The sequence below is a fragment of the Lolium rigidum genome, chromosome 5 (assembly GCF_022539505.1).
Source record: "Lolium rigidum isolate FL_2022 chromosome 5, APGP_CSIRO_Lrig_0.1, whole genome shotgun sequence".
NCBI classification, from domain to species: Eukaryota; Viridiplantae; Streptophyta; class Magnoliopsida; order Poales; family Poaceae; genus Lolium; species Lolium rigidum.
In genome coordinates, this window is record NC_061512.1 from 238,301,525 (window position 1) to 238,321,852 (window position 20,328).

Sequence of the window (20,328 nt, forward strand, 5' to 3'; positions counted from 1 at the left end):
GGTCTCAACGTTTCCAAGGCGGCAAGGGATCAAAAGAAAAAGGAAGTAGCCAGAAATCAGGGGGTCAAAAAAAATCCAAGAATAGAAAGAATTTTGGTTCATAGAGGATGACATGCGGGACCCATGATCCTGCATCGTAAACGGCTCGTTGAACGAGATGGCGCGATGTAGAAAAAAAACAATGCCAGAGAGGCTGCCATCTGGGCCCTACATCCCTCGGCGGTGCGGATTTGCGTTGACTCGGCCGGCGAACCCGAGATTTCGAGATGCACCACGTCCCGGGCCACCATACGCCACGTTTTGGCCGCTTTCGTCGGGCTAGGTGGCCTCAAAAACGAGAAAAAAAAAAGTTTTGACATGCACCACGGAGGGACCAAAATCGTCGGCCATGGTACACCAGCAACCACGGCGCGACTTCAACTTCGTCGGCCATGGCAACTTTTCTTGTAGTGAACCAGAAAAGCCGTTTAATTTACCGATACATGAAGCAATTTTGCAAAAAAGTTCAAAATACATTTTTGTTAAATTCTCTTGCAACTAGATGACATAATACATGGACATCTCGAAGGATTTTTTAATTTTTTTTATCATTTTCTACCATTCAGTTGAAACTTAAAAAGGCGATCCACCGGGGGTGGTGCGTGGAGGGGAAAAAATATGGGCTTGTGCCGACGACCTGGCTGTCGGCATAGGGCTAGAGGTGCAAAAAAAATATGACGGCGTCGCCTCGCCATCACGGCGGAGACCCCTGTGCCGACGGCTTTACAGTGCCGATGGCCTGATCGAGCCTGTGCCGACGGCCACCAAACTTTCCTGTGCCGACGGTCTTCTTCACGGCCTGCCTTGTTCGGGGCATATGCCGATGGCCCCGATAAAAAGCCGTCAGCACAACATTTAGCCGTCGGCACATTGACTTGTTCCCATAGTGTTTTATGCACAGTAGTGCCGGATACACATGGAAATACAGCTATTTGGAGGGTGGCAATTGCAAAGTCAGATGTAGTTAAATCCATGTCAGTTGAAGTTCTTCTCTGACTGTGCACTTGAAATATCTGCCCATCATCGTGTGGACCAAGGAGTTCCCATGATTCGGGGAACTCGTGATGCTTGGCTGCCTGGAAGGAGGAGGCAGGAAGCAACTAGAGGATTAAGCAACGCTAAAACAAAGAGTTGCAAAGGAAAGGTACTTAGTGGTGGGCTGCGCATCTTGCATGATTACATGGTAGAAGCAAGAAAAGGAAGGCGCCATGATTCTTGTTCAAGTTCACATGTAGTATCTGTATCACACATAATTAACACGCACGCACAGCACATGTATGTACATATGATAGTATAGCATGATCAACCCCGGCTTTCACTCACCGCGCGCCGTTGGTTAGCGTACAAGATATCACTGGCAAATAACAATCTTTCTTGTCAAACCATACATACATGTATCCTAAATATAGGGGAGCGACTATGGAGCAGTCGACTGAGATATTGTTACGTCTCAGTCGATCGAAGCATATGCACAACAGCATGTGTATCCATGTTTTGCTAGCTAGCAACCTACATGTACGGCTGTACCTGTAGAAGAACATGACATACACACTTTTAATTTGGACGAAGCTAACTACAATAGTTTGGATTTCACTTATAAAATTAAACATGCATGCTTTAGACATTTTATAAAATTTATTTGAAAAGAGTGAGTGATTTGAAATACAAGAACAAGCAAAAAAAAATACGGATTTGCTACGTCTTAGTCGACTGAAAATTTCTTAAATCGTAGTGATCCACAACAAAATGTTTCAGTTGCACTTTTCTAGATAAAAAATGCAACTAGACCAAGTTACACTTTTTTATTTGACTGAAACTTAAGAAAATCTTGCTCGGCTAAGACATAGACAAACCCAACCCAAAATATAGGAAAAAATATATAAAAACCAAAAAAATATGCTAGTTGCACATTTCTTTAATTAGAAAAGTGTAACTCGTATCAATAGTCTGCTAGTTGCACATTTCTTAGGGAAAAGTGCAACTCAAAATGAACATTTCTTATGAAAAGTGTAACTCACATCAAATATATGATGCTAGTTGCACAATTCTTGAGGAAAAGTGCAACTCAAAATAAAATAAAAAACAGATCGAGTTGCACATTTCTTATGAAAAGTGCAACTCACATCAAATATAGGGTGTTAGTTGTATATTTCTTGAAAAAAACTGCAACTCAAAATGAAAAAGCAGATGGAGTTGCATATTTCTTATGAAAAGTGAAATTCGCATCAAATATAGGCTGCTAGTTGCATATTTCTTGAGAAAAAGTGCAACTCATATTGAAAAGTTACATATTGTTGGAGAAAAGTGCATCTCACATAGAAAACTTCTAGTTACACAATTCTTTAGAAAAAATGTAACTCGTATCAATAAATAGTTACGAGTTGCATATTTCTCGAGAAAAAGTGCAACTCATATTGAAACCGGATACGGTTTCATATTTCTTTTGAAGAAGTGCAATTCATGAATATAGCTTGCTAGTTGCGTATTTCTTGAGAAAAGTGCAACTAGTGTCTAATTTTTTTTGCTAGTTACACATATCCTCTCCATCAAATAAAAGTGGATGTTGATCAACAATTTTGAAAAAAAATGGCTCGACAAGATAATAAATTAGAAAAAAAATACTTGTACTTTTGTCGACAAAAAGAGCAATCTATTTAGATGGCAAAAAATGAAAAATAAAAATAATGAGGTATTTGCACATTTTTTTAAAGCTGACCACAGAAATGAAACAAAAAAATATACAAATAACAGAAAGAAGGCAAAAGAAAATGAAATCAGCACAAATGCCCTCTCATTTGTTCTTTGTAGTAAATGGAAACAGAGCTCAAAATATAAGAAGTTACCGTAGACATTGAAGCTAACGTGAATAGGTTATCCTAGTGGCTGAGGTGTCGCACCCCTTTCCACAGGTCATGAGTTCGACTCTGCACCTCGCTCCTCGTGTGTAATAATTTTTCTGCCCGTTCGCGAACTGTGCACGAATCTTGAAGATTGATCCAACGGTTGTCAAGGTCGACTGAGAAATAAGGAAATCTCAGTCGCCTGAGATTTAGCAAAACCGTAAATATAGTACATATGACATGGCTTAGAATCGTCTTCTTCTGAACAACGATCTCTTTCAGCTCCCAAGTGGCAGCTACCAATATAGAATTGTAGCTGGTCAAAAAAGAAACTTCTATTGAGTTTGTCTACCTTTGTAGCATTGCTTCCATACCTTACGAATATTATGAGTTTACGTGATTGATTGACAAAAAGGAAGAGTATTTAGGGCATTTTTAGTGGAGACGGGAGGGCAGGAGACGGGATCTTTGTCAAATCGAACAAGGAATCATACTGTTGAAGCAAGATGGCAGCAGGATGGAGTTCGCTCCACGCCACATCGCCGGCTGCTGCTTCCTATAAATTCCCCGCCTTTTCCGTCTCCACTCCACTCATCAACCCCATTCCATCTCTCCTTCTGGAAACTGTACCGCGCGCCTCCCTCACTGGTCGCTGCTCGATCAACTTAGCTAGAGTACTTCTGTAATGGAGATGCGAGCAGGGGAGGCGCCGAGGCAGCTGCTGCCGCCGGGGTTCCGGTTCCACCCCACCGACGTGGAGGTGGTGCTGCAGTACCTCCGCCGCAAGGCCCTCTCGCGGCCGCTCCCCGCCGCCGTCATCCCCGTCGTCGACGCTGCGGCCTTGCCCGACCCATGGGACCTCCCTGGTGCGTGCCGGCGCGCGCGCCCAGACACGTTCTTGCACGCAAGCATGAATGTTCTCGGATGGAAATTAATCATTTTTCGTTGCATTTCGGTTGATTGTTGCAGGCGCGAGCGAAGGGGAGGCGGCGTACTTCTTCAGCCTGCGGCAGGCGCCGACGGGCGCCGGCGGCGGACGGCGGAGGAGAGCGGCCAGTGGGTACTGGAAGGCCACGGGGAAGGAGAAGCCGGTGCTCGTGCAGCTGAAAGGCCCGTCCGGGTCCGGCAGTGGCAAGCAGGTGCTCGTCGGCGTTAAGACGGCGCTCGCCTTCCACCGTGGAAAGGCGCGGTCCTCACGGACAGAGTGGGTCATGCACGAGTACCGCCTCGCCGGCGTGGCCGCGGACCAGAAGCAGAGTGGCAATGGCTCCCAGGGTTGCGAATGGGTCGTGTGCCGGGTCTCTCTCAAGAGCAGAGCAAGGAGGCCAGCATCAGCCGGGGATGCTGAGACGACCGCTGCCGTGCACCTGCAAGATGATGCTCGCGATCACCACCAGCAGTCGTCGCCGTCGTCGAGCTGCGTCACGGACACCTGTCATGCTTCAGATCACCAAGACGAAGTCAGCAGCCGCACTAGCCAGTAGCACCATCAGCGTTGCCACTCCGGCCGCATGCCTCGGCGAAGATAGGTCGGCATGTGTAAACTTCCACCCCCTCCCCCTGTACCTCTCCTTGTACGTACGGTCATGGTACCATGATGATGAGAATGCCAGCACCAGTTTGAACTTTGAAGACGACTCCCCATTTAATCAGCTACGACATCTGTATCAGCTGTAACTTGCAAGTCTCACTTAAGCATTTATTAAGGAAAGGGAACCCCTGGATGATTAATTAAGTAATCAGTCGCTGCAACTGCAACTCGATCAGCTGTCATTTCCGCCAATGCACCAGTTCCTTTGGCTCTAATCCAAATTTTCAAATATAAACACGACCTGAAATTAGAAACGGCGCGCGACCATGAAGCGAAATGGCCGACGCGCGCTGCCAAGGCGACGCTGACAGGCTGAAGGCGATGGAGAGGGACTCGTGCGCTTTGCCTCAGACAGCACGGAACCATTTACAGTTTTCAGGAGGCAAAACGAGAGGGACTATCCACCTGACGTGTGGGGGCCGGTGACGACTGATGAACACTTCGATTGGCGCTTTCCCGGGGTGAATCGGCTCCGAGATTTTGGTTTGAATCGAGGGGGGCGGAGCACTGGCGATAGTTCAGTGGATGGTGATCTGCTCTCGAGTTGCCTCACGACTCTGAACTCTCCGCGAGTGACCGGCCGGCGCCGCACCCAGGTTGATAAGGACATGTATAGTGCAAAGTGCTTATTTTTTCTTCTTTTTTTAAATATAATATATTACGCAAGTAAACCGCCTCACTAAAAACCTTCCAGTCCCCCTTAGGTACCCGCAGTAAGAAAAAAAGTGCGTAAGAAACTTGCTGCTCCGAGTTCAAATCACGGTTACATCGTTAAAAAGGAATTGCAACATCAAGATAGGGAGCCATCGACCCAAATACAAGAGGAATTAGTATCAAAGCAATTCCTAGCTAATTCATGAGCAGCAGAATTTGTATTCCTCCCTGAACTCCACCTTCCCAATAAATCCCACTTGAGACTAGATCGCAATAGCTTCATTCCAAATCCTTTCCGCACCCGAGCATAATTGGATCACCTCCGGTGAGTCAGATTCTGCCTCCACATGATTGTATCCTAAAGAATTTGCAAATGTTAATCCATGTAACATCGCTATTGCCTCAGCCATGGTTGCTGATATCGCATGTGGGATTGTTTTTGTTTGAGCTGCAATAAATTCTCCCCTACTATTCCTTAAGATTGCTCCACGGGATCCTTTTTGTTCCTCCATTGAAAAAGATGCATCACATTTAACTTCACTGTATGTGCCTTTGGCTTCGACCATGTTCTTTTTGCTTGGCCCGATCTCCATTATTTCTTCATTGAATTTGCTGCAATCGCCTTAATTGAATTTGTACAATGCATAGTTGGTGGTATCTCTTCACCATGCGATATTTTCCGCCGCATCCACCTAATGTACCATGCAGCAATTGCAGTCACATTTTGTGTCTTAATAGAATCATATCCTGGGAGAACACAAGTAGGCGGTTTGAGCAGTTGTTCAAGGACATGAGGTCCCGACCTGTCCAGTCCCTTTGCTTCAAACACCGCCTCCTCAAGGCCCAGCGCTCTCCAAATATTCGTTGCACCCTGACAGTTAAATAACATGTGTAGGACATCTTCATCTTCTATGTTACAAATTGGGCAGATGCCACTATCTCCAATGTGGCGGCTAAAAAGAATTGCCTTCAAAGTTATAATACCATGCATAATTCTCCAACAGTAAATTTTAACTTTTGCAGGTACCTCTAATTTCCAGAGGTTCTTCCACGTCGGGTTATTCAGAGGTGCTCCCGAAATAAGAGATCAACATGTAACTCCATTAAACTGGTGTTTCCACTCCACATGATAGGCAGATTTAACTGAGAAAACTCCTGATCGGTTATAGTGCCAAGCTATGAAATCATTGAAACCATTGGATGTCAGAGGGATTAGGAGAATTCTTTGTGCGTCAACTTGGTGGAATATTGATCGAATTAAGTCTTCATCCCACATACCAGAGCTTGGGTCAATTAACTCCTGAACCTTGGTCACAATGCATTCACTCCTGGGAGATAAAATCTTTCTATTTGGGCTAGATGGGATCCAGGAATCCTTCCAAATATTAATAGATTCACCACTACCCACTCGCTATATGCTTCCTCTGATAAAAGTTTGTATCCCTGCCACTGTACTTTGCCAAGTAAATGACGAACCAGCTTTAGGTCCAGCCCTCAGAATATTACCAGATGGATAATACTTGGCTCGCAAAATCAAAGCACAAAGTGAATTGGGATTATCAATAAGCCTCCGGACTTGCTTTGCTAACATTGCAAGGTTGAAAGCATGTGAAAGGACACGGATGCCGCCTAGAGGGGGTGAATAGGAGGTTTAAAACTTTTACGAATATGGCTTAACAAATGCGGAATAAAACTAGCATTTAATTTGTCAAGCACAAAACCTATATAACTAGGGTTCACCTATGTGCACCAACGACTTATGCTAAGCAATTCAAGCAACTATGTGATAGCAAGATATATAATTTCAAGCACGAAGGTTATCACAAAGTAAAGTGCATAAGTAAAGAGCTCGGGTATAGGAATAACCGAAGTGACGCGGAGATAACAATGTATCCCGAAGTTCACACTCTTACGAGTGCTACTCTCCGTTGGAGCGGTGTGGAGGAAAAGTCACTCCAAACGCACGAGGGCCACCGTATTCTCCTCGAGAATTCCCACCAAAAGAGATGTCCTCGATCCACTATGGAACCTTAGGGTGGTCACCGAACCCGCACAAAGCTTGGGGCTATCTCCACAACTTAATTGGAGGCTCCCAATAAATTGCCACAAAGGCCTTGCCCTTGAGTAATCTCCACAACTTAATTGGAGGCCCCAAGAACACCACTAAGCCACAAAAGCACAAAGCTTGACATCATCTCCACAACTTAATTTGAGGCCCCAAGAACACCACAAAGACCACTAAGCCATCTAGGGTCCAAAGACCCAAGAGGAACAAGCTCCGGGAACAAGCTCCCGATGTGTATGTCTCACGAACTATCACCTCCACGTATCACCGCGGAGAAGTCAAACCGATGCACCAAATGCAATGGCTAGAACACCACAAAGATGCCCAATCCTTCACTCTCAAATTCCAACAAAGCTACAAAAGCTATTGGGAGAATAAGAGAGGAAGAACAAATAGGAGGAGGAACATGATACGTCTCCGACGTATCGATAATTTCTTATGTTCCATGCCACATTATTGATGATATCTACATGTTTTATGCATACTTTATGTCGTATTTATGCATTTTCCGACACTAACCTATTAACGAGATGCCGAAGAGCCAGTTGTCATGTTTCTGTTGTTTTTGGTTTCAGAAATCCTAGTAAGGAAATATTCTCGGAATTGGACGAAATCAACGCCCAGGGTCCTATTTTGCCACGAAGCTTCCAGAAGACCGAAGAGAAGATGAAGTGGGGCCACGGGGCGCGGCCAGCATAGGGCCCGCGCGGCCCTGTTGTGTGGGGCCCCCGTGACGCCCTTTGACCTGCCCTTCCGCCTACTTAAAGCCTTCGTCGCGAAACCCCCAGTACCGAGAGCCACGATACGGAAAACCTTATTGAGGCGCCGCCGCCGCCAATCCCATCTCGGGGGATTCTGGAGATCGCCTCCGCACCCCGCCGGAGAGGGGAATCATCTCCCGGAGGACTCTTCACCGCCATGGTCGCCTCCGGAGTGATGAGTGAGTAGTTCACCCCCGGACTATGGGTCCATAGCAGTAGCTAGATGGTCGTCTTCTCCTTATGTGCTTCATTGTCTGATCTTGTGAGCTGCCTAACATGATCAAGATCATCTATCTCGTAATGCTATATGTTGTGTTTGTCGGGATCCGATGGATAGAGAATACTATGTTATGTTGATTATCAATCTATTACCTATGTGTTGTTTATGATCTTGCATGCTCTCCATTATTAGTAGAGGCTCTGGCCAAGTTTTTACTCTTAACTCCAAGAGGGAGTATTTATGCTCGATAGTGGGTTCATGCCTCCATTAAATCTGGGACATTGACAAAAAGTTCTAAGGTTGTGGATGTGCTGTTGCCACTAGGGATAAAACATTGATGCTATGTCCGAGGATGTAGTTATTGATTACATTACGCACCATACTTAATGTAATTGTCTGTTATTTTGCAACTTAATATCGGAAGGGGTTCGGATGATAACCTCGAAGGTGGAATTTTTAGGCATAGATGCATGCTGGATAGCGGTCTATGTACTTAGTCGTAATGCCCAATTAAATCTCACAATACTCATCATATCATGTATGTGCATTGTCATGCCCTCTCTATTTGTCAATTGCCCGACCGTAATTTGTTCACCCAACATGCTATTTATCTTATGGGAGAGACACCTCTAGTGAACTCGTGGACCCCGGTCCATTCTTTTACATTGAATACAATCTATCGCAATACTTGTTCTCATCGTTTTCCGCAAACAATCATCATCCACACTATACATCTAATCCTTTGTTACAGCAAGCCGGTGAGATTGACAACCTCACTGTTTCGTTGGGGCAAAGTACTTTGGTTGTGTTGTGCGAGTTCCACGTTGGCGCCGGAATCTCTGGTGTTGCGCCGCACTACATCTCGCCGCCATCAACCTTCAACGTGCTTCTTGGCTCCTCCTGGTTCGATAAACCTTGGTTTCTTTCTGAGGGAAAACTTGCTACTGTGCGCATCATACCTTCCTCTTGGGGTTCCCAACGGACGTGTGCTGTACACGCCATCAGAACACCAAATTTCTCCAAGATCTAGATCTAGTGGATTTCCCTCACAAAGAGAGGAATATGTTTGGTCAAGATGTAGATCTAGATCTCCTCGATCTTTTCCTCAAATATGAGCAAGAATCATGGAGGGATTAGAGGGAGAGGAATCTTCTCAATGTCAACAATGGAGTAGAGAGAGTAGGAGAAGCTACTGCTCAATGGGGAAGAAGACCCCTTTTTATATGGGAGGAGGAGCACTAACCGTTTGGAGAAAAAGGCTCCATTTTCGCACCCAGCCGGACCTTCCGGACTTGGCCGGACCAATCTAGCCAGCCGGACTTGTCCGGGCCGGCCCTGGATCCATTCCGACGACTAATCCGAGAGTCGGAACCGCTTGGCCGGACCGGGGGACGGATTGGTCCGGCCCGTGACCGGGCCAATCTGGTTAGCAGCACACCGCACACCGAAAACATCGCCATTTTCACATCGGAACTCCGAATTTGAGTATCTTGGGCTCGTTGGAATCACAACGAAGAGTTCTACAAGATCATGCAGGGAAATATCATAGTCCAACCACTGAGTATAAGATCAAAAGGGTAAAGTTTTAACCTATCTATTAGAGCTAAACCGGTAACACCTCCAATAAGGAAATTGCAAAAACTTGAGTTAGAAAACTCGGATTTAGGTGAAACCAATTTAGTTGGTAAAAGGATGACCAGAGCTACCCCACAAACAGTGAAAATCTTAATAACATGTGGGATAGATTTTTCCATGAATTTAGAGGTGAAACCTCTCAATACAAAGAAGCGGGAAAAACTCCAATATCGAAAACGCAACAAGTATTTCATGTGGAATCTGTTTCGATGAACTCGAGCTTGTCATGAGAATGAGCACAAGCTCTAAAACACCATATGGATAAGATCCAAATAAAAACCAGGAAAGATGATGCAAGGATGCAAAGGTTTGACCTCTCTTCAAATGATACGACCGAGTTACTCAATCGAGAGCCCCTTGATAGTGCGGCAACTAACCTATAACCCGATCTCCTAACTAAACCACGAGACCGGTAGAATGAAACCTTATCAAGACCAAACCTGAACCTTGCACATTCCACTTGAGATTGATGATGACGATCTTGACCGCAACAAGATGGAACGCCTATCTTGATTGTGCTTGCTTGATAAAGTCTTGTGGATTGCTCCCCCACACTCCACTACGGGAGCTCTTCTTTGCTGCATATTCACATATCCATGGACACCACATAAATGGCAAGCTTCAATCACATGATCTCTTCGAGTTGGCTCATCTTGAACTTGCACCTCATTTCTTCTTATTGCAACCTTGAAGCCAACATATGGTTCAAGCATTGCCTATGGACAACTCCTACACATATGACTCAATGTAAACATTAGTCCATAGGGATTGTCATTAATTACCAAAACCACACATGGGGGCTCCATGCACTTTCAATCTCCCCCATTTTGGTAATTGATGGCAATCTCTTTGAGAGGGTTTATATAAGGAATTTAAGTAACAAACAAGTTTAATAAATAGAGCAAACTCCCCCATAACATATGCACGTGTGAATGAACTTGAATCTCATTGCATATATTGGCAATCAAAACCGAGTGGAGTTTCCTCTCAATATTCAACCAAGCAAGGCGACAAGATGCAAAGCATGAAAGTCAAATACTTTGGCACAAAACAAGAAGCATAAAACCCCATTCCCTAAACCCTCGAAACTCATCTCCATGGAGATTTGGGGTTAGCTGCAGCCAAACAAACAAAAAGCCCTTTTTGGCCCAAACCATGCAGCTCGATTCCGGCCCGTTGCTCGCTCCGGACACGCAGGTGCGCTCGCACCACTTCGCCAGTGAGCCACGATTCGGGCCCAGGCTACCAAACGCGCCATATGTACAAAGGACACACTTCACTGCAATATACTAGTACTGTATGTACAAAGGACACACTCCACTGCAATATATTGGTATTGTATGTACAAAGGACACGCACTCTAGTACTCTACTGCAGGGTTCCTCCTCCCCCCACCGCCACACAATCCGTCCTACTAGTAGCGCCTATATACAAAGGGTAAAATCAACACACACACACACACACACACACACACACACACACACACACACACACACACACACACACACACACACACACACACTCACTCACTCACTCACTCACTCCATCAACATCTAGAAACTCCTCTTTCTCCTCCACCACCGACCTCCCGCAACCACCATTGCGAATCGGCCGCCAGATCCATCAGTTCTGGTCATCCAGCAGGTCAACACAGCCCCTCCAGCAGTTGGCCATGCCGCTTCAGAACCTGGAGCTGGCGGCGAGCTTGGTTTGGGCCAAAAAGGGCTTTTTGTCATTCATAACCGTATACCTCCATTGCATCCCACCCTTTTGTCATGCAACCTCAATTCTCATTGCCTCTAGTGCAACACCATAGCTTAGTGGGTAGAGGGGGCCATGCCCCCCCACTCAAAGAATTTTTTTGGTGATATTATTTACCCCCTCCATCCTAAAAAAATCTTCTCAACTTTTTCTACATACGGATGTATCTATAACTAAAATATGTCTATATACATCCATCCAAGTCTAAACAAAGTTGAGAACCATTTTGTGAAACGGAGGGAGTACTACATATAAGTTATAACACTAATTTAGCTCATATATGGCATAATTTGTTTAAATTCCCCCTCCCTCTGCTATACACTTGACTCTTTTCTTCATGCTAGTAACTCCGTGCATTATCACATCTTACTTAGGTTCTAGACTTCACACCATAGGCAACCTGTTCGGATCGGTCCTTATTGGGTTTAATTAAACCAAGAATTAATTCCATAAAATATTAGGAAGGAACGAAGCTACATAAAAACAACATGGATGCACAACTTGACACCATCGCAAAGCATTTATGTATCTTAAACAAAACTATTCAAATAGTAATCAAGTTTTCGCACATATAACTTGATCATATAACGAACGCCAATGTATGGTAACAAATAATTTACACCAATGCATTGTGTTATTTACCATGGATATGGTGTTTTGGCTCATACATTTAGATGCATCTATTATAAAAAAAACTCCTGGCTATACGTCTGGGCATTCTTTGTTAGCACACAAGATCACGTGGACAAAAGATAATTTTTGTTGCCTATGTAATTTTTTTACAGAGGCTAGAAAATGTCATTTTTAATGGAACTTTGGGTGGATCATAAATTGTGTCGATGTACACGCAAATATTAATTTTTCAGTTTTTTAGACATTTTGAAATATGATTTTTGAGGAGTGGGTGCATCTACACCTATGATTCAAAGTGGATTTTCAGGTTACGACTAGCTATAAGCCTACCTCTCTGGAGGCCATGTCACACACACGTGTGGCATTAGCACACCCGTTCGATGTGTATCACTAGGTCGGTGACTTACAAGGCTGGGTCGTTGCGTGTTTGTTTGCATGAGTTTCATTATGATTGCTCTTTAGTTTTGGTGCCCCGTGTTCTCTTGTTTCTTTAAACTACACTAAGTGTAACTTTTTTTTTGAATTTTTTTTGAAATACAAACTTTTTTCCCCACAAAGTACAAGAAGTATAAGGTACAAAGTATACTACTCCCTCCAGTTCATATTAATTGATTCTAATATGGGTGTATCTAGACACATTTTAGTTCTAAATACATCCATATTGAAGTCAATTAATATGAATCGGAGGGAGTAGCTAATTGAAGTACAAAAGTACAAGCATACTAAAAAATTGAAATATGAGGTACACTAACATATGCACAAACTTCCCCGTAAAAAAAACATATGCACAAACTACATATATGCTACAAAGTACAAGCATATTAAAATCAAAGTACAAAGTACGCTAACCAAAGTACTACGAGTGTACCAAAACCAAAGTACAAAGTATACTAAACCGGTGAAGTATAAGTAAGTACACTGAAACTCGAAGTACTACAAAAAGCAAGTAAAGTACTAGTTTTAGAAGTACGGAAAACAGGTTGTTAGAATCTATCTATACCTAGTTTCGAAATCTCGAACGCGAGACACACAACCGTGGAAATTCGTAGTAGGAGGAATGATTATAAAGATATTCGTTTTATATAATCTGTGTGTCTCATAAAGGCGGAATATTCTTTCAGTGGGAGGCGACGTTCCCGTCGACAGCGAGGCGCCTGTGGTGACTTCGTCAATTTCAAGATCCAATCCGCCGGCTCGGTCTTCCGGAGGTGCTCATAGGGGTAGGGTGTGCGTGTGTGCGTTCATAGGGGTGAGTGTATGCGCGTGTATGTGAGCGCCTGCGTTTGTACTGTGTTTCTCAAAAAAAAAAAAAATTGTATTTGCTTGTCCCTACTTCGCTAACAGAACGTCCCTACTTCGCTAACAGAACCGGACACACTCTTGGTGAAATCGTTTCTAGGAGAAGACTTTTTTTCAGTGGAAGGAGAAGACTTTGGGAAGGTATTTTTTTTTTCGCTGCAGATTCTGGAATTTTTTTTTTGAGCGGTCTGTTGGAAATTTATTAATTGGTTTTAGTAGGCCGGTACCGTAGTGTTTGTCAGCTCAGAGCCCATGCTCTTGGTGGGCCTATTTTTTAACATGCTCCCGTGGCCCCTACACTGCATGATTAAGCTGGCAAAGTCACGATAAGGGAGGGGCTTTCCTGCAAAACGATCTCGCGCAGAGACGTATCCACGCTCTCCTCCTCCTCCACCTACTCCCTCCTCTCAGGCGGCGTCGGCGTCTCCTCCCCGCACCGGCCCTCTCGCCGCCTCCACTCCGGCGACACACCTTCCTGTCCGCCGCTCCGATCGGAAGATGCTGGGCGCCGCGAGGAGGCAGCTCGGATCCGGGCCCGTGAGTGCCGAACCCCTCCCTCCCCCGCCCGCACCCTGCTTCGCTCCCGATCATTTCCCGACGTCCTCTCTGCATTCGATCTGGGACCGCCTTGCTGATGACGGGTTCGTTGCTCCTCTGTTTTTGCGTGCAGATGCTGGGGCAGGTGCTGCGGAGGCTCCGCCCCGCGGCGGCGGCGTCCTCCACGGAGGCGACGAGGGCCTTCTCCGCCGGGGCGAAGGAGGTGAGCGCCTGGCCCAACCCTACTTTCCTAATCTCTCGCGCGCCGCATTGGTTGGGCGTGCAATGACGTGGCCGGGGTTCGCTCAATTCTGTTGTTTCGCTTGCTGAAGGGCCGTTTGACTTGATATTATTGGCTGCTGCTTGGTTTTTATTCAGCGCGTTGGCCATTACGACTTTTGTTCCTGTTAGTATAATAGATAGGTGGTGACGCAGTGATTGCTATAGTTTGGAGTTGAGATGGGTGGTTGGTTCTGAAAGCGGTTGCTGGATTATGATATTATTAAATTGATGTTGTTTAGCATGCATTTTTTTTGTCCCGGTGCCGTGTGATAAGTTTTCGGGAGCTTGTTTGTTAATTAAGTTCCAAAATGTATTACATGTCTCTAGTGTAGTGTATTCGCTAGAAATGGCTGCTGTAATGCTTCGATGATTAGTTGCTACTACTTTAGAATTGGCGCTACTACTGTTTTCTGTATATAGATTTGTTTGTGAGTTGTGACTACCTGCTCATGCTGGGTTGGGCGGTCTAATGTCCTCTGGACTATCGAGTCGAAGCATGGTTGATCACTTTATCTCAGTATTCATGCTTTTGGCAGTTGGTTGCACAGCTTAGAACATGTGAGTATCTTTGTGGTTTGTTTTCTGTTAAATGATATTTTCTTTGACTATATTGTGATACAGTGTTAGAGTAGTTCCTTTATTTGACTTTAGGAGTTCTGCTTATGCAGGCCAGCCCTATCCATGTCCTTTTTTTTCCTGGTTTGTTTATGAAGATGCCATATTACCTATTGACCGTGCCTATGGCAACATGATAGCTCTACTTTGGAGAATAAATGCCCACTGATTAAGATTGGGAAAAGGATTTTCAAATCCTGTATTGGCAATATATTCCTTGCATTCTTCTTGACCTTTTAGCCAGCATCTTTTGCTTTTTTTACTTAATTGCACCAGAATGAGAATCAATCAAGCTGGATTGTAGTGGCCATTGGTGTGATCGATTGTATATGTTATTGCCCCTTTTCCCCTTTGGGTGCTTTGGGAACATCAACAAAGGATGGTTCCTGGACTGACCAGCACATAATTGTTCCTAATTCTGTGTGGTCTGATTTCTTTCCCGGTCTTGGAAGTAGAAATGGCATGATTATCTTGTTTATGTGCTGAAAATACTTGCCATTGTATTGACAGTTATCTTTTGAGAAGTAGTTTCTAGTTGGGAAAAAGGATATCTGGCCTCTTACTTTCCAAACTGGGTGTTTTTTGTTGTTGTAAAACTTGCAAGGCATGTCACCAACAATATTGTTTACCTGTCCAGATCACTGTTCGCGAAGCATTGAACTCCGCACTAGATGAAGAAATGTCTGCCGATCCTTCTGTCTTTGTAATGGGCGAAGAGGTAGCATTTTGAATCGATTACATTTTCTTTCTGTTTTTAGTAGCTTCTTTTTTCTAATACCTCTTCTTTTGTTGGTAGGTTGGAGAATATCAAGGTGCATACAAGGTGTGTAACATTTGAAGATTTTTTTTTTGTTTTGTTTAAGTCCCATTGGCAACTGATGTCAGTTTGTAGAATTAGTATTGATCTGTCATGGGTTTTCTGCAGATCACAAAGGGCTTGCTTGACAAGTATGGTCCTGATAGGGTTCTTGATACACCAATTACAGAGGTTTCACTCTTCAAATTTTTTAACCATGCAATTGTTGCTGTCGATTCATACATTTTTGGATTGAAGCAGTTCTGCTTAAGCATTTATCTTCTATTGTTATTCTTGTCCAGGCTGGTTTTACAGGCATTGGTGTAGGCGCGGCCTATCAAGGTCTCCGACCGGTCATAGAGTTCATGACATTTAATTTCTCAATGCAGGTCAGTCATTTGCTAATAAAGTATTAATTTAGCAAGGACCAAATGAACTTATTTTATCTGCTTGGTTTAAAAGATGTGAATGCGTCCGAAGGCTAATTTAGGATAATCAACTTAAATTTATGCTCTACAGATTGTGTAACTTCAAATGGGATAAAATGTAATCACCTCTGGAGAAACATATGATTATATACATTACTACGCTTAAGTAGTTCGAAAGCATCGCAGGGACTAACTCGGGAGAATTACCTTAAATACATGCCTTACTAACTATGTAATTTCAAAACGAATATAATGTAATCACGTCATAAGAAACATTTGACTATGTACGTTGCTACACTTTAGCAGCTAGATGTGAATGCCAGCTCTTATGGCACTTCTTTGTTTCTAGTTTTCTGAAAAGAATTTCACTGTGTAACTCATCTTCAGTTAGTAGTTATTATGTGTTCACAATGAGCTCATTGTATATATTTCTTACCAGCGTTGTTACCTAGATCCTAGTTTAACAACAAATGTTAATATTGTTAACGATAAGCTTTGTCAGGACTAATTTGTACAAGAAATAGCTTCTATGTTTGACATTTACATTTGCATAGTATCTGTTATTCTTGTTAGGTACTTTTTTTTTGGTAGCGTTTACATTAGATATAGCTTTCAGGCTTTGTTCGTCTGAAGATCAATGTATAGCCTATTATTAACTATTGATGTGTTAACCTTTACTAATTGACGCAATCTCACACATGCTTTACTCATTTGACTGACAATATGTTTTTTACTTGTGGTCTTTTCCGTCTCTATATAGAGATGCAACCAATACTGGTCCACGTTTATATCAGGCATTCCATTTTTTGCCAAGTTTTTTTTTTTGAGGGGTCTATTTGTTTCGCTAGTTCTTCTCATTAGAACGAATTTTTCCATTATACTAACTGCAAATTTTAATTGCTTATGATCTATAAGACTTGCTTAACAATTTATATTGCATATCCAGGCAATCGATCATATCATCAACTCAGCTGCCAAGTCAAACTACATGTCAGCTGGTCAGATAAATGTTCCTATTGTTTTCAGAGGACCAAATGGAGCTGCTGCTGGAGTTGGTGCTCAACACTCACAGGTTTGTAACAGGGAATGGCTTATTGCGAGTTCATCTGAGCACTTGAAGGATTTTAAAAAACAGCTGGACTTTTGGATTTGAAAATAGTAGTTTTATTCCATGGTTATGTTGTTGCCCCCTGTGTGCTCTTGTTTCTAGAGGGTACACTAGCCATGCAAACCTCTTTGCTAATATTAAAACGATGACATCATAACTAAGTAATTCATTTTATGGAAAAGTGTTTGTAGCTCCCTACCTAGTGGCAACCAGCCCCCCTCCAAATTGAATTATTTTGCAAAGTTCAGGGATCTAGATGCTTGTTTTAAATTCCAGAGGGTTATGTAGTCCCAGCTCCAAAGGTCAGGGGTTATCTGGATTCTTTCCTTGATTTTTAGCCAATATACATAAATTATCATTGTGAGAAATAGGTGTAAAATTGGTTTATTATCAGCTCCTAAGATATGCTCCACTGTCTTCAGTACATTTTGATGACTTCTGTTGGTTTAATAATTGTGTTTGAACTGTTATACAGTGTTATGCAGCTTGGTTTGCACATGTTCCAGGACTTAAGGTTCTGGCTCCATATTCCTCAGAAGATGCTCGGGGCTTGCTAAAAGCTGCAATTAGGGATCCCGACCCTGTTGTTTTTCTGGAAAATGAATTACTGTATGCACATCTGACCTTGCTTAGATATTTATATTTTACTAGATAATATCTATCATTTCATTGAGATGTTGGTATGTTTTTCTCTACAGCTATGGAGAATCATTCCCTGTTTCTGATGAAGTGCTTGATTCTAGTTTTGCTCTGCCAATTGGTAAAGCTAAGGTATATGCATGTTATGTCCACGTATTCTGAAGGAAACTTATCAAGCATTCCCTGCTTTAAATTCTTTATGGTTTTCTATGGTTTCTGTAAATGAATGCATGGTTTTCATCAGACGCATTATGCACTTACTGAACTTCTATGCAGTATGCCCTTACATCTGGGTCTCTTTCTTTCTCTAGATTGAACGCGAAGGTAAAGATGTTACAATTACCGCATTCTCCAAGATGGTTGGTTATGCTCTTCAGGTGTGTCATTCTATACTTGCTAAATATCATGGGAGGAGGATAAATTCTTACATTGTCAGCTCTATAGTATATCATATCTTGATTCTGAATGGAGTCTAGTTTGGTGCACTGGCATTCTTTTGCTCTTTGTTAAACTGATATGCAAAGTGCCATTTCGAAAAATCCAGTTTTCTGTGTATTTTGTATTTTTGTTCTAGTAGAGAGATTTTCTGTTGAACAGATGGATTGTAGTACTCTTTCAGCACATGAGTGTTGCAGTATTATAATGCTCAGTTGGTTTACAGGCTGCTGAGATACTTTCCAAGGAAGGAATTAGCGCCGAGGTAATATCTTTTGTTTATGTACAATTATCTTCAGTGTAACTGTTGATAGATTTTTCCTCCTCTACATGGTACATGCCCTCGATCTTCCTTATTTTCTGCTGACATTTGTAAATAGGTGATCAACCTTCGAACAATAAGACCACTGGATAGAGCTACAATCAATGCATCTGTTAGGAAAACAAATAGGCTGGTGACTCTTGAAGAAGGCTTCCCCCAGCATGGTGTTGGTGCTGAAATATGGTTACCTCTCTCTCTCTCTCCACATACACACCCCAGCAAACTTGTGTAGTAGGAGTTCTTCTGACACATGCATGTTTTCTTTGCAGCATGTCCGTTGTAGAAGAAAGCTTCGAGTATCTTGATGCTCCAGTGGAGAGGATTGCTGGAGCCGATGTACCCATGCCCTATGCTGCCAACCTCGAGAGATTAGCTGTTCCACAGGTCCTGCATTTTTTTCTCCCCGCTACATTTTATTGCTTAAACTTTAACAACTATGGCAGTTGTGCATGATTGCTAACTTTTCTAGTTGCATCCATTTATTTTCTTTTGCTCAACTGATTAGTTAGCATTTAGTGTGTTCACTCATTGGTATTTTGTTTTGGGGGGCACATGCATCATGCATGTAGTCTTACTGCATTGGATGGCAATAGTGGCTGTTTTAGTATAATGTTAATCAATTGCCTATCCTTCAGAACTGCAGAGAATCTGTAGCAGGCAATAGGGAAAGGAACATGTTTTAGTTCATATTAACGGTACACTGTATGTGGAGGGCTGGTTGCTAGCTTGTTTCCCATGCATACATTTGAGTGAGGTCCGATTTTGGGGAATATTTCATGTTTGGAAATGAACTGATTCTGTTGGTTCCTTTTGAGCATTGTTTTTGGAATAACGTCATTTGACCATAGATTTTAAAGTACATGCCACACAAAATGGGACACACCAGTATAGCCTTGCCAACATTTTTTCACAGCCTAAAATCTTCTAAACTTTCTGTGGAATTTTATCTGCCACCCTGTTATGCCTGGAGGTGTACCTCCATAATTATAAGTTGGTGATTCTCTGCCGTGTTGTCTAGCTGTTGATACCAGGTGGTGTCCTTTGTGGTCAAGGTGGTCACACATCAGCATTATTTGTTTTGTTTGTAATGCTTGATGCTTGGCGTGTGAAACTGGTTGTTGCATGTCTCTCTGGCAAAATTTAGTGGTCCAAATTTTCGTTGCATCTGTAACCTCACATTATTGTCAATGGTGTATTTGGTCTGGGGCTCCACTGAAAAGGGACGGCTAAAAATTCTGTCTGCCACCAAATTTCGTGCTACAGCATAGTTTCTGGTTTTCTGCACTGCACATAGGCCTGTAGACTGTGCTGTTATTAGCATGAGCAATGTGAACGAATCAATGATCTCTTGTGCACATTTTATAATCAATTGATCTTCTTTCTCCCTTCTGCTCAACTTAACAAACCTTTGTGTTGTTGTTGTCCTTGCAGATCGAGGATATCGTCCGTGCAGCGAGGCGAGCGTGCTACAGAGCGGTACCCATGGCGGCAACAGCCTGATCGGAATTCATTTTACTTCCTCCTTGCTTTTTCACTTTGGCGGGCTGAGAAAACAGTGTGTTACATAATGGTGCCCACAATTGCCCAAACTCATTAAATTTTGTAGATGTGCCGTGGCATCTTATTCTTTTAGCTGCAGTTGGATCACTGCATTCGATTGGCGCCCCC

At 43.2% G+C, this 20,328-nt stretch overlaps 2 protein-coding genes across 2 annotated transcripts; both read left to right on the top strand.

Annotated features, from left to right (window-relative positions):
• Positions 1 to 3,295: 3,295 nt before the first annotated feature.
• LOC124657303 (NAC domain-containing protein 41-like) lies at positions 3,296 to 4,363 on the top strand. Its single transcript, XM_047195875.1, has 2 exons — positions 3,296 to 3,745; positions 3,849 to 4,363. The coding sequence occupies exons 1-2, from the start codon at positions 3,565 to 3,567 to the stop codon at positions 4,361 to 4,363; spliced, it is 696 nt and encodes a 231-aa protein (XP_047051831.1). The 5' UTR covers positions 3,296 to 3,564.
• A 383-nt stretch (positions 4,364 to 4,746) lies between these two features.
• On the top strand, positions 4,747 to 20,328 carry LOC124657304 (pyruvate dehydrogenase E1 component subunit beta-2, mitochondrial). Its single transcript, XM_047195876.1, has 15 exons — positions 4,747 to 4,852; positions 13,566 to 13,639; positions 14,169 to 14,258; positions 15,570 to 15,650; positions 15,729 to 15,755; positions 15,858 to 15,920; positions 16,031 to 16,117; positions 17,103 to 17,228; positions 17,740 to 17,873; positions 17,963 to 18,035; positions 18,215 to 18,280; positions 18,565 to 18,603; positions 18,719 to 18,843; positions 18,930 to 19,044; positions 20,092 to 20,328. The coding sequence occupies exons 1-15, from the start codon at positions 4,747 to 4,749 to the stop codon at positions 20,158 to 20,160; spliced, it is 1,275 nt and encodes a 424-aa protein (XP_047051832.1). The 3' UTR covers positions 20,161 to 20,328.

Coding starts and splice junctions, on each gene's coding strand:
- LOC124657303 (XM_047195875.1), top strand. CDS start 3,565: ATGGAGATGCGAGCAGGGGAGGCGCCGAGGCAGCTGCTGCCGCCGGGG. Junction 3,746..3,848: donor CGACCCATGGGACCTCCCTG/GTGCGTGCCGGC, acceptor TGATTGTTGCAG/GCGCGAGCGAAGGGGAGGCG.
- LOC124657304 (XM_047195876.1), top strand. CDS start 4,747: ATGGCCGACGCGCGCTGCCAAGGCGACGCTGACAGGCTGAAGGCGATG. Junction 17,874..17,962: donor TTTCTGGAAAATGAATTACT/GTATGCACATCT, acceptor TTTTCTCTACAG/CTATGGAGAATCATTCCCTG. Junction 18,036..18,214: donor TGCCAATTGGTAAAGCTAAG/GTATATGCATGT, acceptor TTCTTTCTCTAG/ATTGAACGCGAAGGTAAAGA.